This window comes from Cygnus atratus, chromosome 15, assembly GCF_013377495.2.
Source record: "Cygnus atratus isolate AKBS03 ecotype Queensland, Australia chromosome 15, CAtr_DNAZoo_HiC_assembly, whole genome shotgun sequence".
NCBI lineage: Eukaryota > Metazoa > Chordata > Aves > Anseriformes > Anatidae > Cygnus > Cygnus atratus.
This window is the reverse complement of record NC_066376.1, coordinates 11,870,293-11,893,493: the sequence shown is the minus strand read 5'-3', so window position 1 is coordinate 11,893,493 and position 23,201 is coordinate 11,870,293. Positions and strand designations below refer to the sequence as shown.

Below are 23,201 nucleotides of genomic sequence, written 5' to 3'. Positions count from 1 at the left end.
CCTGATATCCAGCCTAAACCTTCCCTGGTGCAACTTGAGGCCATTTCCCCTCATCGTACCACTTGGTGCTTGGGAGAAGAGCCTGATTCCCACCTCTATATAGCCTCCTTTAAGGTAATTCTAAGAACTAAGGTAGTTCTAAATATATTGGCATATTTTGGGGGCACTTTTTTTTTTTTTTTTTTTTTTTTTAGGATTTGATGTCTGTTTGGGGTTTTGGGTTGTTTGGTATTTTTATGTTGAATTTATGGTACTTAGTTAAGGTACATTTTTGGGCCACTCCAGTCTCCACAGCCTGAGGCACACACTCATGTACAAGTGTAACAACCTTCCACTTACCCATCTGTGCTATTGAAATATGATCATTCTGTAAGTGTTCCTTAGTTGGCTGCATTAAATTCAAAATGTTTTAAATTGTGCACTGCATTGCATATTCCCAGAGGATGAGTTTACAGGCAGCTCTGTTTTCACTGCTGAAGCATGGAGCCTGTTGGCATCAAGAGGACAGACGTACTGTTGTGCCCTTATTCCATCTCACTTCCTTTGATCAGAAAGAACAAAATCATCCTTTTCCTCTTTAAATTGTCTTCAAAGCGAGGACTGCTCACTGACTGCTCATTATACGCAGAAAAGTGCAGAGCTTCCTGTGCAGAAATGTCATCACAAGTGACAATCACAGAATACCACAGAGATATCTTAAGGGAGGGGATTGGCCTACAATGCTGGGCACAATCCTAGAATTTCAGGAGAGGGATTATTTTGGGACCAAAAAATTCTTGCCTAAGTTTCTCATTGTATTTTCATTATCATGATGCGAAACACCCTGTATTTAAATCAGCCTGACTTTTAATTGAATCCAGTGCTCAGACTAGGAAGTACTCGCTGCAGCTCTTGTGGCTAAGGGCTCGAGTCCAGCTGCAGTAGTGGGAGAGGAAAGCACTCGCTGCCTGCACAATGAGAAACGAGGTAAAACTGAAGTTGTTAGAGCAGAAGTCCTTATAGAGCAAGGCTTGCAGGAGAAGGATGTTTTGATTTCTCAGAAGTGTCTGATAATAAATTATTGGAGTATCTATAGATGAGGATCCCACTGTTATCACAAGTGCCACTCTAGAATTAATTGTTTAAAGCTGCATGCAAAAAGTGGTGCTTAATTTGTCAGCATGTGGAGTATGTCATCTCCAGTTCTGTAAATGTAGTGCAAAGAATGTCCTTCTGCCCACTTGAAATATGACTACTTTGACTTTCATGAGTTCAGTTGGAGTGTAAGAGGTCTTAAAGTTCTGGTATTTTATAAAAATATCTTGGGAAATGTCACTGAGCACACGATAGTGTTAAGTTTCACTTGGGATTCTTAGGGTTGCTTCTGCAGGAATACAGGTAAAAGAGATCTGCCCACTATTTTAGGTGTGAATACAAGTTTTTTGTTGACTAGAAGTTTTTGCATCCAGTTCTTGTTCTCAATTAAAACTTGTTATAAATAAGATGTTTAAAACATGCATTGCTTTCAATAACACCCTTCAGTGAAGATCTCTCAGTGAGGAGATGAATCCAGTGTAGTGGATATTTCAATCCTGTTCTAAAGAGTGAGAGGTGGGAGCGCGTGGTAAGTTGATTCATCAGTTTAGAAGTACCTTAACAGAGAGAAAAAAAATTTTCTGGGTGAAGAAAAAAAGCAAATACAGTCAAAGCAGTAGAATGGAAACCTGCTGTGCTCTGATGAAATAAAACTGCCCTTTGCCCACTACTTCACCTTCTCAAGGCTTGCCAAAGTAATATCCAAAGTCTGTCTGCTGTTGAAACCCTGTAGCCGACTGATTGGATCTTCTTAAATTCCTCATAGCCAAGAACAAAAATTGCTTTGTGCAACTAGAGCTTAATGAACTGGTTTTGTTAACAACCTGACTTACATAGAGTATCGATGCAAGGGCAAACTGTATTCTGTTTTGCCTTTATTTATTTCTAACATCTGTGACTTTGGTATTTAATATCCCACCAATTCACTGCTGTGCCAAAAGCTTTTGATTTGAAATATGGGAATTGATTTTAAACTGCCAGTAAATACAGAAATGATGGTAATGTTCTCCATTAGCCATTAATCATTTATGTCAAAGTTACTAATTTGAACTGCAGCTTGTGTAAACATCTTAGATGCTTCAGCATTTAAGCCCTGTTGAGCTACCCACTGACACTGCATTATTTACCGGTAGTGCCCTGTAGCCATTAAATGTCTGCAGCTCTCCTGCTGCCTGGATTTAATGCAGTGCTTGCTTCCTGTGATGGGAGAGCTGTGCTGCATTCACAGGCTTCGTCTGTTTTGTGAAAGATGAGGTTTCCCTTGTTTTAATTCCAGAGTGTAGAGCATTGCAATTGATTCTGGACTGAAAAAAAAAAAATCAATGCAAGAAGGTAAACATTACCACTGAGAAATGTGGAGTTGTCCTGGAATTTGTGCTTGCTTTTTCAAACACGCAGCTGCCTAAATAAAGAAGTGTCCTCATCCCAGGATTAACAGATCAGGTTTGCTGATGGATTTGTTGCTATAGTTCCCACAAGAATTTATCCTGGCATGAGGCTTGGCAAAAACCAAGCTTTCTGCTCCGTGAAGTGCCCACGTGGGCTGGGGTGCGAGACACGAGCGGCGCCGGGTGCCCATCCCCAGGGCTGGGGTCTGCGCCCGCAGCGGGGTCCAGGTGTGGCGTGGGCAGGGGGTGCCTGGCTCCACGCGGGACTGATGGGTGCTGCCCACGGTGCTCTGCCAGAGCTGGTGCTGTTTCCTTCTCACAGTTTAGCCATGTAAAAGCTGATCCCAGTTCGAACGCTTTAGCAGGATCGACTTTATTTTTAGAGGCATGAACTTGGGTGGCATTTTCAGAAGGACTCAATACTGGAGCAGCTTGGCTGCCACTGGAGCTGGAGCATGTTCTGCCATGGATGATAGAGGCTGTCAGGACAGTATATAACACTTTAGAAAAACCAGTAATTACTCTACAGGGCTTTTGAATTTATTTTGCTTTCTATACAGTTGTATTTCCGTGCTTTGTTGCAAATTCTCTTTTATGATGTAATATAGCTATGCTTTTTGGCTTAAATGGGAGTCCATTAACTAGGCACTGAGAAATCTGAGAGCACCCTCTCGTGGGGTGCTGGTGTATTACAGCGTTTTCCATCCTATTACCCTACTTTTCTCTTTTTTTCTTTGCATTTAAATATAATTCAGATATTTTAATGTATTAAATGGGAGAATAAAAGCTCTTGAATTATGCTAGAGGTTGCAAAATTCATGAGGCCTAGACCTGAGAATTAAAGTAACACTCATAAGCAAGACATTTAAAAGGTGTGCAATTAGTGTCCAAGTCACACAGAAAACTTTACACATTTTTTATCAGGTTTTTATCCAACATTATACCTTGTATTTTAGTCAAAAGCATTAGAGAAAAAACCTCTGTGGTTTTTTATTTTAATTTTTTTATTTTTGTCATTTTTAAAAAAAGATCTAGGTAGTATGCAAGAGTTAGTTACTTTGGAATATGTGAATTCCACATTTAGCATATGTTGTATTTATACATTCTCGTTAGCTGTGAGCATCTCTGTCCAAAAACGCGTTTGCCATTCAGGCTCCCTGGTCATCCACTGTGGCACCAGCAGAATTACCCGTGCCACAAACGCACAGGGCGCTGCTCACGCCTGCCTTGTGGTCTCGCAGCGGGCTCTGTGGTTTTGCCATTTCTCTTTGAAGTAAGTTCGTCTCACAAAAGCAGGAATTCTTTGGTAAAGCAAGAAAAGCTCAGGCCCGCTCTGGTTAATACATACATCCACAATGGAGAGCCTTTGAATGAAGGTAACTATTGCATTGCCTTTTTATGCCTCCATAAAAATAATTAAAACCTTGAAAAGCGGTTGCAATTTTTGGAGAGTGATGAATGTTTCTGAGCTTTGAGAAGCAAATTTTCCCGATGATCTGTTTCTGTAGATAAAAACAGTTAAGCATTAAACAAGCCTTTACCTTTGCTCACTCGTTTTAATGACGAGAAGCTCTCCGGTGTAACAAGAATCTCTGCTGAGCTGCCCTCGGGAGCTCACCCTGTTTCGCTGCTGGCTCCTGCAGCGTGCCGCGGGCCTGGGCCTGGGCCTCCGGCAGCCCGAGACCAGAACCAACCCTGCCGGGTGCCTGCGTGTGGAGGGGCCCACACGCCCCTCCCGTCCACCCCCTGGCAAGAGGGGGTGGCAGGCATCCGATCCCAGATGGGGACTCACGTCAGGTGTCCTAACTGGGAGAAAATGGTTTGGATTGTGTCGTGACGCTAGGAATGCACAGATCTGATGGCCTTTGGAGGAAGGTCTGCTGGCAGGACGCGCAGCCCCACTTCTCAAACATTTCTGATGGTACTCTTAGTAACTTGCTTTAACCTGTAACCCCTCTCTCCAACTGTTTAAGGCTAGGTATTTATGAATGTAAGTCTCTCATACGCTTGCCTTCCAAGTAAGTGAAAAGCGTTTTCCAGTTTGTTTCTCAAACCCCAGCATCCCCCCTCCCTCCCATCCCACCTCGCGCTGTAGCAAACAAGCCGTCATCTTTCAGCACACCTGGATCATTCCTTGAACTTACCAGCAGGTGGTATGGCACGTGGCAAGCTGTGACTGGTGCTGCAGTCCCAGGGAAGAATTTTAAGTTGTTTTATTACAGGTAATTAAGCTGTATGGAGTGATGTGCTGAAATTAACCCATAGGTCTGTGGTTCCATTTGTTCCAGGATGGCATTCTTCCTGGAGGAGGTGATGACTTGCACGAAGCGTCTCCTGGAGGTGATATCTGGCTGGCTGCCTCGACATTTTTTCGGTGCAATCCTAGTTTCTCTCCCAGCTCTTGCAGTTTTTTCGCACTTCACCTCTGATTTTGAAACAAATATACATGTAAGTTGTAGAACTCTGTTTCATAGTCTGACGTTTTGGATCTAACTTAGCTTGTTGCTTGCCTGCGTTCTTCCTTCACTTCCCTCATGCTTTACAGATGTTTGATACAGATCCCTTAGAGAAAACAGGGCTTTTGTGTATGATGGAATACATAGTGACTTGCTGGAAAACTGTCATACAGAAGAGGAGAGGGATAGCTATAAATGCCTGTGTGCATACATACCTTTTTTTTTTTTTTTTTTCCTTAGAGCAAATACTTCTGCTGGTGTTTATTCTGGCTAATACAAGTAGAGTATCTTATTTTGTTTTTTGATTTGGAGCTTGTAGTCTGAAATGTTTTGTGAACCTAAGAAGTTTGCATGCATATTAGTAAATCTAAGAGCAAGGCCAGTATTAGCAGTGGGTTGGGTTTTTTTTCTCTGCCAAGTTAGATGGAGAAACTGAAAAAGGAAAGAGCTGTTGGGACATAGAAATGATTACCCTGAGGGGCTGCAGGGATGGTTAAAGGAATGCAGGGTCTGCCTTCTCAAAAGGAACTGAAAGAAACTGGCTTTATTTGGCCCAGCCAGAGACAGGTTCACAGGAGATTTGGTGCCTCCTTTAATAAAAACATTCAGAAGCAGGGAGCAAGGAGCTAAATACGGAGGAAGGAAAAATGTTTAATTTAAAGGTGAACCGTAGCATAAAATCAATGCTTATAACCTTTATGAATAAAACAGATGAGAAACTGAGATAAAAGTTTGTTTCTCCTAGGTAGCACAGCGTATGAGCCTTCCTTTCCAGGATCTTCAGGGAACTCATTTACAAATCACTTGCTATTGCAGGGCCCTGGGCATAGGTAACAACCAGAACCTCTTCCTTCTTCCTACCATGAATTACAGATGCAGTTTGGTACTGTGTGTCGGGAAGTGTTTATTCTGTGGGAACATATGGACCAGACATTTTGATTTAAACCTATTCCATGGTTTTCACAGTCACAAAGGACTGGATTTGAGGATCTCACATCCCATGTTTAAAATCTTTCTGTAGCTTTTACCTTTGTGAACTTAACCAAAGCTATTTTAAAGCTGTACAATTGTTTTAGTTTGATGATGGCCTTCTTCCCTCATGACCACTAGCAAACTAATTGTAGGAATGTTTTTACACTGAAGGGACCTGAAAACCTTCAAATCTCTCAAATTTCTTTGTGCATTGATTTTATATCATCCCATTCATCACCATCCATGATCATCTCTCCAAACATGTAAAAGTACTGTTGGAAGACCCATTTTTGTTAGCGTATTCTCAATACCTCATCATACCAGGTTATTGGTCTAAGTGCTTCAAGCAGCAGCAGTGAGGCGGTGGTGTTCATCACCAAGCTGAGAATAATCTTGGCGTTCTTTCCTCTTGCAGGTCCTCCAGAGTCGCGGGGTTGTTGGCTCACTCTCCAAGAGATGTCCCAACTCATCTTGTACTCAGTGATGTTCCAACAATCATGGAGCTCTAGGAAATGGAATCAACCTATAGAGGGTCAGGTAAGTGTCATATTTTACTATGACATGGTTTTGCAAAGTTTTTTTTTATTCATAGCATTTTATACCTTCCCTGAATATAAAATAATTAAAATAAAAATTAACAAAAATAGCAATGAAAAAAAACTTTCCAAAGCCATGCATACATAGTAAACACAGCACTTGCTGACCCTCTATAGGCTGGCTTCATGCTGGGGCATCACTTGGAGTGAGAACCAGTGCTCTGCCACTTTAGGAGACCTGAAATGGGGGGAAAAAAGTAAGTTTAAATTATGTTTTTTATGGACATTTCTGAAATGAATTTTATCCATTTTTGAGTCATTAAATTAAACAAAAACACTGTGCTTATGGTTTAAAAATGGTAAATTATGTAAGTTCTTTTTCCATACACTGTGTCTACTTCTGAATCACATGCTTATTTGTTATGTGACAGTATTCCTAATTTGCATTTTCTGCATTTCAGCTGTAAAGGAAATTTAAAATGGGGGAGAGAGAGAGCGATCATTTGATACCGTAAAATGCAGTATGTAGCAGAACAGAGCTCCAGGATGCGGTTGTGGAGTCTCTGTTTTAGCTTGGATGGTCATCAATAATCTTGATAAAACCATACCTTGCACATCAGCTTGAGAGCTTTGACCGGTGTAACATTGTGTCTCAGGGAAATTAAGACATTCTGGGGAATACCTCTGTTCTGCACTTCCTTTTATTTATCCAGCAAAGATGTGGAAGGGGAAAGCATTAAGACATTTGGAAGAGAAAATCCAACATTGTCTTTTCAAATTGGCACAAGTGGTGGTATTACCAAGCACTGATTGCACTGATTGACAATGATTGATACCTGTCTTCTGTAATTGAAACAGTTTTTTCTTATTTCCTTATTCACCTGCTGATGGGCAGTATGCTAGCATCCTCTAAGAAATGTTTTTAAGGGAAGCTGGTTGTAGTTCCTGAGGGTGAACATGTTCCACTTTTTCAATGCAGTGGAATTTTGACATCCCGTTCAAAACAGGGAGGATCTAATCCCAGTAATTAGAGAGGATATTAATGTGAATGCTTACCCTATTTTTTCCTTTATTCCTTTCTTTTTTTTTTTTTTTTTTTTTTTAATAAGAAGAGGAACTGAGCATTTTGCTAAGGTAAGCTGAAGGTGTTGAATAGTATTGAGATAATGGTGGTATAATGAGGTAATGCAAAACTGTATCTAGGGAAAATTGTGACAAACTGTCTATGCTGAAAGTTTGCTTGCTCTTTGAAGGGAAGACCTCCGTCTTCAAGTGCTGCCTCCTGTTACAGACACAATGAGGATCACTTAATGTGCATATCACAAGGAAATTAGGTCTTTATCTTTCATATTGCACATGCCTTTATTTATGCTGGCATTTATGTGCAAAAGGGCTCCAGTCAGCAAGGCAAAGCTAACTCGCGCTCTCTCTCTTTGTTGCAGTACACCATGTTTATGTGTTGTGCCATTCTGATCACCATTGTGCAGTACTGTAACTTCTGCCAGCTTAGCTCCTGGATGAGATCTCTATTGGCAACTGTAGTAGGAGCAGTGCTTCTCATTCTGCTCTACATCTCCTTGTGTCCAGACAGGTGAGCATCACATCCCAGCACCCATAGACCATGTTTGGGATAAGCAAATTCGGGATAAACAAATTTTTCTCTGCCGGTGAAGTGAGGATCCAATACATGTGATTTTAGTATCCGCCATGAATTTCTCTACTGTCTCAAATGTAAAAAGCCGATTTGGAAAGAGATCTGCGTTTTTGGAGGCATTTCAGGATGATACCTGAGGGGCCTTTTCCTGTAATCTGTGTTGAAATGATGCTCTGTCCTCAAGTGGTGTGTTTCTAGGGCACACTTAGGAGACCCATAGAATTGCTTTTTACGTTTTGTTAGAAAATCTATTTTAAGACATTTCTGAGGTGTTTGGTGTCCTCTCCTAGCTTGATTTACATTTGCCTTTAAGAATCATGTATTGTTCTTCCAGCTCCCTCCTCAAGGAATTTTGCACTGTAGAAGGCAGGCACTCAGATTTAAGAGATCTAATGTCCTGCTTCCTTTCTCACTTTTCTGGCTTTTCAGAGGATGCTGCAAAACAGTAACTAGAGGAATCATGTTAATGTAGTTTGTGTGAAATAACCTTAAGCCTTTTCAGCTTGTCTGCTAATAAGCAGCTTTCTCCATAGGATAACTTGTTTGCAGTATTCTTCTATTTTCTTGCCAAGATAGTCAAGGGACTCCTTCCAGCCCCCTGTCCACTCCTATTGTCAAAATTGTATAATCAAACTGCACTTCTTGGTAGCTTAAGAAATATGGCTTTTGGCACTCTTACCGTAGCATGGGCTTTGCAAGGACTTCTTATGCTAGACTTCTGTGATTCCTATCAAAAGCTATTCCTTTTACACTTCTTCAGAGGCCTGCTGAACCATATGGTGAAAAGCTGGGGAAAGAAAAAAAAAAAGTTTGCAGATGCATGTTTTGTGTATTTAGTTTTCCCCTCTTCAGGCGTCTTCAGCTGACTCTTAATCTTGATCCAATTTATATTATAAGAGGACAGAATAAAAGTCACCCCTTAACATCTGCTCAGACTGTAAGTAACTCAGAAGTGGCTATGAGAGCTGTAGGAAGAAGAGCCTGTCCCTCCTTGGAAAAAAAATAACTTGGAACTGGTGTCAGTTGACAAATGGTTTCTAGATCATATTAGACTAAAGAAAATCCCTTTTTTGTGTCAGCAGAGCACTCAAGCGAGGAGTACAGAACAGCCGTTTCTAGCTTCAGTGGAGGGAAGAAGTGTTTGGTTTCTGGAAGTAGTGTTCAGTTTCTGGATGCCTGCTCCCTTTTTCTCATCTTTGATTTTTCATTTGGATTTATTTGTCCAGCTTACCTAACAACATCACTCCTCCAGTGTGCTAAGTGACCCTCTCCCAGTAACAGTTACTTTCACTCATTTCATTTTTCCTTGGCATTCTTTCCCTGTCCAACCACCAGCTTCACTGAGAAGTTAGCCCCAGGTTCATTTTTTCAAGTGAGTCAGTGAACAGTAAACTCATAATGCTGTTTCACGACTCCCTTGCTCCTCTTCCATAATTCCCCCAGGCCAGGGGTCTTGCTGCTCATTAAGCTACATGCCTGCTAGCATGTCTGCATGGAGCTGCTGCAGCATAACTTGGTGCTGGGTGCAGAATCACAGACGGAACCAGAGAATGGCTGAGGCTGGAAGGGACCCCTGGGAGTTTCAGGTACAGCCCCTGTTCCAGCAAGGGACTCCCAGAGCTGCTTGCCCAGGACCATGTCCAACAAGCAGAGCCTTTTAGAATAGGGTAATGTAATGTCAGTGTAGTACCAAAAGTCTTTATGCAAAGGCAGGCAGTCAAGCTAAAGCATGGAAAAGGTATCAGGGTGGTTGACATTCTCCTGGGTGATTACTTCAACAGACCTCTGTGCAGTTTATTGCAGAAGAAAATCAGAAGGTTTGGTGTCATAATTTTTACTCCTACTTCCATATTCAGAGACAAATTTTAGACAAATCACAGGTGTAATTACTAGATCAGCTTGTATGTAAGCTCTGCATCATGACATTGCGCAAAGGTAGGGACAAAAACTTGAGATAACTTGGGGATTTCCCTGCACATCGACTTTATTGAGGGACTGGAAAGGTTATTCCCAAGCAGAGAGTTGGAGACCTTGCAATCTGACAATTTGTAGCATCATCTTTGCTAACTGCTAAAGGGGTAGTTATGAATGTTTAAGAAACTTTGTCTTAAGAAATTTTCCTAATGATAGTGTATTTTTGCCTGTGGTTTGAGTACTGGTGATCACAAATGGGCAAAGTTTAGAATTCATGCAATATGTTATTTCATCTCTGAAGTATTTAAAGTAATAGCCTGAGCTGTTCAACTGCATACCTGAAAAACAGCAATTTGCAGAATTGATCGTGGACAAAATGCGGGTTGAATTAGTGTGTCCCATAACTTCTATTTGCCTAGATTAATAATAACTTTTTTGTTCCTTTCTTATCAATAGCCTAGATGATTTTTTTTGTCACAAAGGTAATTGCAGCTTTGTATACATCACAGGGAAATCCATTCTGCACTATTCTTTACTTTTTTCCCCCCAAAAGTAACTAGTTCTGTCAATTAAAATACTTAATTGCTGCATAGAAATTGTAATGTTTAAATTACTTTCATTCATGGCATCTTCAAAAAGAGACTCTATATTTGTGTTTTGTTTTATTATTTTTTTAAATCTTTGTATTGTGTTGGTCAGATAAGATGGAGGCATAGCTGATTTTTAGAGTTCTGAAATTGCTTTTCTATGTTTCCAAGGTAAGTCTGGATTCTTTAACAATTACTTGTTCCAGACGTCATATTGACTGCATTATCATCACCTAGTCTTCAGAGGTTTTTGCATCGCTGTCTGACTGTGGTTGCTTCTGCCAAGCAAAAAGTGCAGATAAGTCAGTGTTCAAACAAAGTTTGTCAGAAGTTGATCAAATGTGCAGTGCAATTATTGGTCCTACTGTCCACATAATAGAAAAGTTCAAAATGCTAACTGGAATTCTGGCAGAATGCTTTGTTTATTGCTTTAACTCCCTTCTGATGTCAATGCTTTTTTTTATTTCAGCTCTGTGGAAACTTTTCATCTGGATTTGGCACAGAACTTTAGGTAAACTTTATATCAAATGACTATGTTTAGGAATAGAAACATTTTCAACCAGTTACATGTAGTAAAACTTTGCATCCATAGTAATACACCTGGGAATTCAACAAATTGGTCCAGCAAGTTGTGTTTAAGCTCCTTGTGTACCTAGTTTCCTTTCCAGAAGACCCGAGTATGATGAAAAATCATCAGAGAGCTGATGGTGCAGTTGCTGAATTGCATAATGCTATTTGCTTTTAAAATTTGATTTGTAAGAAATAGAACTATGGAGGAGCTATATAAAATAGCACCTGTTTTTCCAGTAGTAGCTGTTTTAAAGCACTATCTGTACATCTTGAACTTTTTTTAAATTGTTTTGTTGATTTGCACAATTTGGAAGTGTGCAGAGTTAGATGTTACCCACAGCTGGGCAGCTGAGAATTCCCTGGTGTAGAGAAACGTCAGCAGAAAGAGCAGGCTGTGAAGCCAGCTGCCTTCACCGGGACGTAGACATGCAGGCAATATCAGTCTGCGTGCTGTCTGTCACCCGGAGCTCACTTAGGCAGCACAGCACGTACTGTCATTGAGAGCAAATGAAATTGTAGCCCCCAGACTTCTAAACCAACAAACAAAAATCTTTTACTGGGTTATGAATAGCCCCTTATAAATCAGCGCATTAAAGATTCACTCTAATTATTTCAGTGCTGAATTTCCTGTGATTTTATTGCAAGTTTTTCTTCTACCATTTTAAGTGTTTTTACTAGTTGTTGGTATTAGAAAAATGTGTTTTCTAATTGCACGTTTGGGGGCAATACTGAGGTGATGTTGTGCTCGAATGAACTAATGACCCTATGAACAAGTTGACTAAGTAATTCATCTAAACGAGTGTGTATTCAAGAGGATGTTGCTTCTGCTGTGAGTATGTATCACAAAAAAAATATTTACTTTTAAAAATTATCATCTACACAAAGTGCTCTGTTAGTCTAGCAAATGTGTGTGTTGTAAACACGGGGAGATGGTAACTAAGCTTTCTTATTAGATATGTATTCACCAAGATGATAAAACTTAATACAGTGATATGTTCTTTACATGGGTTTTCTTTTCTTATGGCTTTGATTGAAGATCAAAGATGAAAGATAACTTCATTTGCAGAAGGGAATTCCAGTTCACTAAACCCAGAAGGGCTGAAAAGTTAAAGCCAAAAAACAGAGGTTGCTTGATTTTTGTAGGCCAAAACACTGGAGGGAATTTGCTGAAAATGCAATGTACAAAATATTGAAGTGTGGTTGATCACTGAAGGTAATGTCTTAGAATTAACCTGAATTTAGATCTTCAGTGTTTTATTATTAGTTTGTGAAATGGCCTAAGCTTTTGTGTTGCTCAGAATTACAAATGTCTTGGCCACCATTGACAACAGCTTAACAGGCTCCTGACCAGATGCTAATCACTAATAAATAATTCATTCTGCCTTAAATAATTGACAACCCAGTCTTCAGTTCCATGACTGTTTGTATATCATTGTTTATTAGGAATCTGTCAAAAAAGAGCTGTCAGGCATTGTTTGCATGCAAAGATTTTTCTTTCAAGAACGTATCACGTAACTTCTAACTCATGATAAATAAAGGTAAAAGTAGGTAAAACCAAACAATGTAGAGGTAGTTACTTCAAGCAGGCATGGAGTACACTCTACCTGCTTTGCAAATCCTACCCTGTGATTTAGATTCTAAATAAAGCAGTGACCAAAATATCTGGCTCATTAAACATTTCTAAGCTTAATTTTAAACTTTCTACTATGAGATGCATGGTATTTGTATTCTGCCTGTCGTTCCTTCAGTCGGGGGAAAAAATGCACGTACATGGTGCACGTGTAAATACCGCACAGCACAGTCCTTCCTGCGGGCAGTGGCAGCTTTGTCAGGTGGTGGTTTGTTGGTCACCATCTCTGTTTTAATGCAGGAACTGTGTCGCACCAGTGCGATGTTTGTGAGTGGCTTAGGCCCCTCTGATCTGAAGCTGCCCAAACTTATGAACCTATGTAATTCTTCTCTGGTTTGGAAGTTAAAAGAGAGAGAGAACTAGGAGTTTATCTTATTCTGCTTCTACCATTGATTTGCAACAGAATTTGGCTGCTCGGGGCTCTTTTTAATGTGCATCGTTATATACCACAGTTCTAGAGTTCTGTACGAACAGATTTTTCTCTTTCTCCAGGTGGTGTACCAATAAAAAGTTGAAACTCCCTTATCCTAACAAACATTTACACTGTTCATTTCTAATTAGTATAGATAAATAAAAAAGATTCCTTGGTCACCCAAGTCAGCGCAAAAGCTTTTCCTTAGCTCTAAGAGGGCAAGACTAACTTTTTATTTGCATGCCTTTCATAAAGCCATTCCCTGCTCTTGATCAAGAATTGAGATAATTATTAATATTGCATGGGAAGAAAGGTACTAGTAATGGTAATGAAGTCTTAGCACAGAGTTCATCTCTGGACTGTCTATGCTGTGCTCAGTAAATCAAAATACGGAATTTGCCTCCTTTTCCAGACAGACCAGTTCTTCAGCCCCAAAGAGGTATTACTGCACTTGGTCTTCTAGGCAAGAAATATTTTTGTTTTCATTCATTTCTTATCTGAGAGCAGACAAAGTGTATTGTCACAGATTGTGATGGCTCAAGGAGGAACACTGATAGGCTACTCAAGGTGGAAGACTATAATTGCTTGATGATAGGGTTTTTTTATATGCCTCCTCTTTATGTTCTTCATTGAAAGCAGCTGTTTGATTTCCTTTTTCCATGCTGTTCCACCATTGCATTCTTTTTTAAGATTTAGCAGGCATGCATCCACTTTAAATATAGTAAGAAATCCAAATCCGAACATAGGTTACTGGCTCAGAAGCAAAATGGCTTTCCAAAAATCTTTATAAGTAGAAAGCCATTATCTTTATGATTTGTGATCAAGCCAAAGGAGATTCTGTCTCCGGAGCTCTCACTTGTTCCATATTCAACACACAGGCTGAATGAAGATGCCAAGTTAATAGTTAGGCATCTGTGCCAGGAAGTGCTTCAACAGTTTGAGTTAAAGGAACATTGACAGCTTAAGATTTCAGTCTGAATGACTTTTAAAATTAGTTTTCTGCGGCAACACCTCATGAAAAGTAGAACTTAAAAGGATTTGGTTTTGTGTGATCCTTTTCTATATTCGTGTGAGTTTTTTTCTTCTTTGCATTTTAAAGGACAGCTTTGGACAGAGGGTTGTCTTTGCTAACAGACTGTGAGGTGGTTTAAAGCCCTGTAGGTCCTGTAACCTATTCGCTGCAATGTCCAGAAATTTGATTTTCAAATGAGTAGGAAGTAAATGTTTCCTCCTTCAGGTTAGTATTGTGGCTTTTAGTACTAATAATTGTAGCAGTCGCATAGTGATCAAAAATGCCTGCTCTGGAAAAGATACTGCACCTTCTCTTTTGAGATACTAACCCATTACCTTATTAATGAAATCAGGTCAGCTTACAAGTGAGTCACTCTCATTTCAAATGCAGATCTCTGAGGTTGTACACCCATCTGGGAAACAAGGTCAAGCCGGTGCTTGAGGAGATGACTGAGAGCTCGCAGATGCCAGTACTTCAGGAGCTGTGAATGGGAGGCAGGAGTTTGTTCTTAAAAGGCATCTCTAGCGTTTGATATGGGCCACTTTTTGTAACGGAAAATGTATGGTGCCTTCTTAATTTATTTACGAGGAATTAAAGTACCAAGGACTGTTTTGTACAATAAAAACTAAATAAAAAGCCTCTAATGACTTAAATAAATCCCTGTGGCAGGGCTGTTTGATGTTAGAGCAGACTATCTGAATCAAACTCATGTACTCTCAAAGGAGTAACTTGGCGTTGCTCAGATCTTCTGGCAGATCTCTTTCCACAAGATATGGAAAATAATCAACTGTTTTGAAAAGAACCTGAATCATGCTTCTTGACTGAGATTCATTCCTCACCTCCTCCAGCTTTCTTTATTTAAAGAGATCTTTACTCTTACCTATCCTCTCTTGTTGTGTTCTCTAAGCCCATCAAATCTGGAGGATATTTTGCTACCTGCTAAAGAGGCAGCAAGGCTTGTATTTCAGAAATTCTTACTATTTCAGTTATTGATTTTTTTTTTTGATATCAAACCAATAAAATGAATATGCCTTCACTTCTCCTGGGAGAAGCATATTTATGATTGGGAAAAAAAAAATATATATATATATATATAAATTCCCAACATAATACATAGTCTTATCTTTAATCTGAAATTTGACCTGTAAGCTCTCTATTGTAAATACTTTACTTGCAGAAGCCTTTTTCTCTCCTGTAGGCTTACTATGATAAAATTCAATAGATACATATACAAAAAAAAAAAGACCAAAGCACAGAATAAAATGTGTGTATTCATCTGTACCACAACTGTGCAGGGTTTGCTTCATCATACCTTTCTGGCTATACTGTGCAATCAAATATTTGAGAAAGAACTTCCAGAAAAAGAAATTGGGTCTGGAACGTAGCTCAGTTGCTAAAACATTTGCTTTGATTTCAGAAATGGAAGTATGTCCCCCACAGACATAAAGAAACGAACTGAAAGTTGAAATGTTTTCACATTACAGAAACAAATATAAAGTCTTCTTTTCTTGAACTGTTGCTACTGTTGTGCTTTGAGGTTTTGATCTCCTTTTGCTAACATACCTTCATAAGAGGAATACAAACAGATGCTGAGATACAGATTGCATTTCTCTTTTTCAAGCAGAAAGGTTGAGGTGATGCTTTCCCTTATCAGACCATTTCTTAACTTGAGAAATCTGAGCATGTGTCTGCACATATCAAGTCTTACACTTTGGCATAAGAAAGTTTATAGGAAAAAAAAACTTCAGTTAAGTGACTCCGGAAATCGCTGCATGCCAATCTGTCTGGGTTTAGACTTAGTTTCCAGCATTGCATAGGTGGTGTCTTCTCAGACTAAATGTGTGTCTTCACATCTCTCCAGAAAGTTGAGACTGTGGACTGCAGATGTCTCCTTGCTAAGGGCTGTTTGGCACTGGAAGCGTACTCTGTCAGTGCTTCATAATCTGCACAGGCAGTCAACGAATTGTCAAAAGGATTTGAAATATTGCTCTTAATCTATATGAGCCATGATTTTTATTTTATTTTTTTTTAAATCTTGGTACTCTGAGAAACTTTCCATCTACACCATAAAAAGCTTCAGTGGTTGTAATGTGCAAAAGATGTCAACCCAGAGCTCCATATTCAGTGCTTTCATGCAGGAGATATGATGTTCTTCACGAAGCATCTTGTACAGGGCTATCTTCTTCCAAAACCTTGACATGTTAACGTTAAAGGCATACTGCAAAGGTTACTGGTCTTTGATGAGGAGACAAGGGAAAGTCACGAAAAATATAGAGCGAATGCTTCTAAATATTGGAGGGAGTACAAAGAAATGATAAACACGCCACTTACACACACTAACGCAAGCATAGATGTAGACAGACAGATGTGCACATGCATGTATCTAAACACACCCATTATTAAGCATTTATTTATATATATTTACATGTAGTGTTTTTTAAGTACATATTTATATAGAACAATAACTGTCTCCTTAGTGAAATCTTTAAAACAGGACTAACGTAAAGGTGGGCCAATTTCTGTGTTGCTAAACCCGATGGTATCCCTTTAAGGAAGTACTTGGTGAGTTTAAGGGTGAAATTAATTCTTTAGCAAGCTTAATAGCAGATAAAGTTTTCAAAGCATATTGTCTAATTTGGTGTGTAGCATACACTTCCAATACTTTTCTTCTAGCATAGGAGCAGAAATCGCAGTGCCCTGACCATGTTTTTAAATGCACCTTTCTTGTTCTTCCCTTTCTTCTGCTTCCAGCTCCAGGAAGAGTCTGTGCAACAGTTCAGTGCCAAGTGACATGAAGAGGCCAGCAGACCTCATCGGTCAGGAAGTGATTTTGGTTTTTTTCCTTCTGCTCCTCCTGGTCTGGTTTCTGAATCGGGAGTTTGAGGTCAGTTACCGCCTCCACTATCATGGGGATGTGGAGGCCGATCTTCATCGCACCAAAATTCAGAGCATGAGGGATCAAGCTGACTGGTTGCTGAGGAATATTATTCCCTATCACGTGGCTGAGCAGTTGAAGGTTTCCCAGAGCTATTCCAAAAACCATGACAGTGGCGGAGTAATCTTTGCTAGTATCGTGAACTTCAGCGAGTTCTATGAAGAGAACTACGAAGGAGGCAAAGAGTGCTACAGAGTCCTGAATGAACTGATTGGGGATTTTGATGAGCTGCTAAGCAAACCACATTACAGCAGCATTGAGAAAATCAAAACAATTGGGGCAACCTACATGGCTGCTTCAGGGCTGAACACATCGCAGTGTCAGGACAACAACCATCCCCATGGACATTTGCAGACCCTTTTTGAATTTGCCAAAGAAATGATGCGAGTGGTGGATGACTTCAACAACAACATGCTGTGGTTTAATTTTAAACTTCGGATTGGCTTTAACCATGGCCCTCTCACTGCTGGGGTCATTGGCACCACCAAGTTATTGTATGACATTTGGGGTGACACTGTGAACATTGCTAGCAGAATGGACACCACTGGCGTAGAGTGTCGTATACAGGTGAGTGAGGAAAGCTACCGCATCCTGAACAAGATGGGGTATGACTTTGACTATAGGGGGACAGTCAATGTGAAGGGGAAAGGTCAGATGAAGACCTACCTTTACCCAAAATGCATGGACAATGGGATCGTGCCACATCACCAGTTGTCTATATCCCCAGACATTCGGGTTCAAGTGGATGGCAGCATTGGGCGATCTCCGACTGATGAGATTGCCAACCTGGTGCCTTCTGTACAGAATTCTGATAAGATAGCCCATGGCACAGATAACTCAGAAACCAAGGACATACTTCCTTCCTCCAAGAAGCTCCAGAAAGATTCAATGAAAGCAGAAGAGAGGTGCAGGTTTGGCAAAGCTGTAGAGAAGACTGACTGTGAGGAAGCGGGAACTGAGGAGGTCAATGAACTGACAAAGCTAAATATCTCTAAGAGTGTATGATGCACTGTCAGAGTTGCATGAAGTGCTCTGTCAATAGAAACACAAAGACATTTGCAATTGGCAGTTTTCTTTTTCAAGAGAGACCTTCTCAACACCTAGGTTGTACGTTTGTTTTCATTTCAGCGCCTGATGCTGTGTGGATCACAGCTCTTCAGGGCTTGTTTTCATCCATCTCTCTCCTCCATGCCCCAAATCACATCCCAAGCTCCCCAGCTCCCTGTGCAACCATCTTACAGCTGAGTAGAGGATATTAAGTGCCTTCAGATATACTCCATTGGACTCCCTGTCAAGGTACAGAGGCCCCAAGTGAAATCATAGCTTTGGGTATTTATCTAATTTTAAAGAAAAGAAAAGCTGTGGTTATATCATTTTTATTGTTGTTTCTCACAAAACACTTTTTTTGGCTAATGCAACTCCTTGGGTTTTTTATATCTATCTGAACAATGTTTTACTGTTATCAGACCTTTTGTATGTAAACACACAGACAAATGTGCATGTATCTACCATATGAGACTGACATAAAGTGCCAGTAACATACCACAAAAGAATGTCTTGGCAAGGGGGTGACACAATTTTACTTTGTGTTGGGCTGGAGGAGGAGTTCTGCAGTGGCTCAACATTTAGTTAGAGTAGGCTGAACAACTGCTGTAGTTTTATTCTCCTTTACCAATGCTTTCTTCAAACATAATGTGCCATTGTGTGCTTTGGATACCCTTCTTTTCCATATAGCCAATGAGTTACTGATATGTGGGAATGGAATAAGGGTTTGGACTTCACCAGCTCTCAGGACAGGCTTCCAGAAGCAGACAAGCGACCAGAAGAGCGTTACAATTTGGGTTTTGTGTGTCTAAAAGGGTTTTAGGTTGCTCTGCACCCTAGCTGAATTGGCAAAGGTAGGTGAAGTTGGTGTCTCTAAGCTGGTCTGATTTGAGAGAGAGAAAAGTTAAATAAATGTTTTGGAGATGCCGTTATTTATTTATTTATTTTATTTCTATTCTTATTTTGTTTTTGTTTTTTTTGCGGAAGGGATCAGGAGAGACGAGTCGTTAATTGGTTTAGCAAGAGTAGTAGGATAGCGTTTCAGCCTCTTTGAACTACCAACCACTGTGAGGATGTTGTTACCTAGGCAATATTTGTTTCAAAGCTGGTGAAACTTCCGAAGCCACCAAACGCAGTTGGGCATCCCAGCTTCCCTCTGTACTGAACTAATGGTGCTGCACAATATTTTTTCAGGATTTGCCCCCTACACTGTGCTTTTGCAGCAGGGAATAGAACAGCATGCTCCCTGCGTGCCACTGAAAGCAGGAATAGGGAGAGAGTCCTTTGTTGCGAGCTGAGAAGCACAACAATTTCCCAGTCCTGCGGGTGAGTTTGTGCAGGTCCCCGTGACTGGAGATCTGCTTGCACAGAGGTAACTGCAGGAGTGGGGCCTCAGACGATACCGGTCTGCCCTCTGCATGCTTCCATCACCTCATCCACTTACATTTGATGCCCCACTTTGGATATCATTACCTATTCAGCTATTTGAGTTTAACAACCTTGCAACACCAAATAAAAGAATTTTTGCGCCTGAAATAAGTTCTTTAGCCAGGGAAGGTCTGGTGGAATGCAATGCTGTGCTGTCTGCGTATTGGTATGTGTTTTAATTCTTTCTTTCCATCTGACCTGAAATCAGAATATATTGATACTTCGTTTTATTCCCGATGCAATTTTCGGAGTTTGAGTAATAAATATATACATTGTGACGTTTCTATTCAGCCATCTGAGATCCATCTACACTCCATGGTGAGCATAGAGTCCTTGAAGCCTTTGTCAAATGTAAATCTAGGAGGTTTCTGGATCTCAGTTACCTTAAACAAGACTCTGCACACTGTTCTCACAAAAGCTGCTGTTTATGCATCTCTAAATTGCATTGGATACAAAAGCTGTTTAAAGTGAATCTTACTTGCTCAGTCTCCCAGCACACACAAAAAAAAGGGGGTGCTCATCCCTATGCCACAGATGCCGTAGCCTTGTTTGGGGCTATTCCTGACAAGCAACAATAGGGAATTGTTTTTAATAGTGCAAAGTTTTACAGCAGCCTGCCTTCCCACTCAATTAGAACTAGTCCCCTTCCCCCATAGTGGGTTGCACTTCCAACTTTCAGGTAGTATAACTCTGCAAATACCTCTTGAATCCGACGAATGTATTCTTGAAACCATTTCTAGGATTCTCGTTCCAGTTAAGTGTATGTCAGTATTTCTTTTCTTACAGTGGGGGAGTTCACGTGGTCCAGAATTGTTTACATGCCTTCTAGTGTTATATTTGGGATCTTGAAGTGGTTCAGCCCTTTTTCCCTTTCCCTTCTTTCCCCCCGTTTTACAAACAGCTCTGCCCAGGGTTCAGTACCATTTCTCTCTCACTGACCCGCTGCTTTGTCGGGACGGGCCTGCTGATGGAGCCCTGCGTGGGGACCCCTCCCGCAGCCCCCTGCCACCAGTGAGGTTTGTGCCGCGTGGAGCCTCTGAAATGGGCAACGCTCCCGTGCTGCGGGAGCACCGCAGGATGGCTGGTAGCGTTAGGATACCAAAAAATAAAACACTATACCGGGGGCTCATTATTGTTGGCATTAAGCAAATGAAATGGCAGAGGAGAGAAATCGGGTTGGGCTCTGAAGTCGGGGGCTGCTGTCTGCTGCAGGCTCTGGTGCGTTGAGCGCGGCGCTGCTGCAGCCTCCGCAGCCTCCTTCGGAGGTCAGCGCCTTGCCTTAGCACAGCGTAGGAACAGGATCGGGAAGCTAAGCTGTCGGCGTGCGCTTTGAACAGTGAGATTTTCACAGGCACAGGGAGACACTTGTTTTTTGTTGGAAAACGGTGGGGGTTGAACCTTTGCGCCTTCCCTTGATGCCTTTGAAAAGATGTCCCAGTGCTTGCAGGAAATTGTTCTGCCGGCATATGTAACGGCGCCGGGCTGCATCCCACCTTGCCCCGGAGCTGGCCCTGCTACACGTGCGCTTGTGGGAGGCCTCGCGCAAAGCCAGTGTCATTGAGATGTCCCTCCTGCTTGCCCCACTGGTGCCACTGCCATTTAGATACGGGGTAGAAGCTGCAGGGCTGGACAGATAGCTGGAAGTGTATTCTGCACGCACAGTCAGCGCGGCGCTGTGCTCTGGTTTTAGGGTGTCTTCATGCTGATCGTTTCAAAACTACCCAGAGAGGGGGAAAAATTGCTGCATGTTTGCTAGGCCAGGGCTGCCTTCAGCCACAGGTCCCCTGTGGGAGCTGCTCGGGAGCACAGAGTGAGGAGGAAGATGGTGAGCGTGCCCTGCAGTGGCATCTTCATCTGCTGCCAACGCGCAGAAATGCTGACTTTCTTGCAGCTTCTGCTGTGAAATGGAATTGATTTCTCATTTAAAAACAAGTAAATGGCGTTCCTGTTGATTTACTTCTGGTGTTCGTGATTTGGAGACAGGACCAGACCTGCCTGTTGTTTCCCACAGTTTGGTGCCATTCCCTTTGGCCGAACCAAGCAGGCACAGCGTTGTGCCTGGCAGCTTCTCCGCAGGGCAGTCGGATTTTGAGAAGACAAAAGGGGAGCTGAGAGGATGCCCCCAGTGTGGAGGTGGCACAAACCTCTCCCAGAGCCAGGTCAGCGTTGGCTGGCACCAGGAAAAGGGCGAAAGATAACTAGTTGGATACTTCAGGGCTTATAATTGCTGAACTCTAACTTGTTTCTAAAACTTTAATTCTGAATACAACAGCCATGTTTAAAAAAAAAAAAAAAGTGGTAAGGGAGCAGTTGTGCACTTCATGCCTTTATGTTGCAATATCGCAGAGCCTGGGAGTGCCTGAGGTTGGTTATAACCCAGTCAGCTGCATAACTGAGCAACTTGGGGGTTTTTACCAAATTTAAGGACTGCGTCTGTTTTCTCTCTGCTTTCATGCGGGGTCTCGCTGGCTCAGTCTGGGTGGGTCCTTGCCTCCCTGGTCCTCTCTAAGCTCCATCTTGCGCTGTGCACAGCAGCACCTGACTTCTGCCGGGGCCAGGTGGTGGTTCCAGGGGTTTTCCTCCGCACTTCAGCTGCTTCCACTGCTGTTTGCCTGTGACTGCGTTTCCCAACACGAAGGGGAGAGCACATCAGCTCTGATATTTCAGTCCTGCTCTGGTGGTCCAGCTGCTGCTGCAGCTTTCTCCTCCTGCTGTTCTTGAGCCGCTTGGCAGAAGGCACAGAAGGGTGGCAGGCACGTCTGCAGGGTTAACTTGGAGATTCCAGGAAAAAAATGAATTTTTCATCACACCAAAAGGAGGGGGGGGAAGTTCTATGACCTTGAGTGTTAGAGACCGTGCAAAAGCAGAAGTTAATAACTAAAATGAAGTGAGGGGCTGCTGGTGTTGGGTTCAGGGAAGCAGAGCTCAGGAGGGCGCTTGTCCCCAAAATGCTCTGGGATGCTGAAAGTGGAAGGATGCTTGCAGAGAGCATGTTTTGTTTGTTTGCTAAGCTTGAGACTTCTTGGTTCGAAGCTATTTTGTGGGGAGGCGTATTTGGAAAGGAATGTGGCCAAGCAAAAAATGAGAAACTCTGCTTTCAGTCTCAGCAGAAAAGAGACACGTGAGCGGGCAGGGGTCCTTGGCTGGTGGGGCTGACTGATACACACGGAGGGTTCGGCTTTGTCTTGAAGTCTGGCATTTAGTTATATATTGTAAAGCACTGTTTATTGATGTGACTTTCCCAGTCGCTGGAAATGTCATGGGAATGGTTTGGCTGGAAGCAGGGAATGATTTACACATGGAAAGAAGAGCGGTGGATGCTGGAGATGCAGGGGTGCCCCAGCACTGTCCGGCAACGTGCTGCAGCACTGATGCCTCGCAGGAGCAGGCCTGGGGTCGGCTGGCTCAGTGGGGTGGGAAGAACCTGGACTTGCGGTTCGTTGGAACCGAGAACATCAGCATGCAGTGCCTGCAGAATTTTGCCAAGTCCTATAAAAACAAAAATTTGGAAATGGTAACCACTACATGCTGATTCCTGCAGACATTCTGGCTGTCCCTATTTTAGTTTGAGGGGGGCAGTGGTCTGGTG

General features: G+C 41.8%; 1 protein-coding gene across 2 annotated transcripts in view; it reads left to right on the top strand.

The window, feature by feature from the left end:
* The window catches only part of ADCY9 (adenylate cyclase 9), an 84,017-nt gene extending 64,901 nt beyond the window's left edge, over nucleotides 1-19,116 (top strand). For both annotated transcript variants that reach the window (XM_035549093.1, XM_035549094.2), the window contains 4 exons: nucleotides 4,751-4,910; nucleotides 7,869-8,017; nucleotides 11,051-11,092; nucleotides 16,957-19,116. In XM_035549093.1, the coding sequence (XP_035404986.1) occupies nucleotides 4,751-4,910; nucleotides 7,869-8,017; nucleotides 11,051-11,092; nucleotides 16,957-18,145 (1,540 nt within the window). In that variant the 3' untranslated portion in view covers nucleotides 18,146-19,116. The remainder of the gene's footprint in view (nucleotides 1-4,750; nucleotides 4,911-7,868; nucleotides 8,018-11,050; nucleotides 11,093-16,956) is intronic.
* Nucleotides 19,117-23,201: the final 4,085 nt, after the last annotated feature.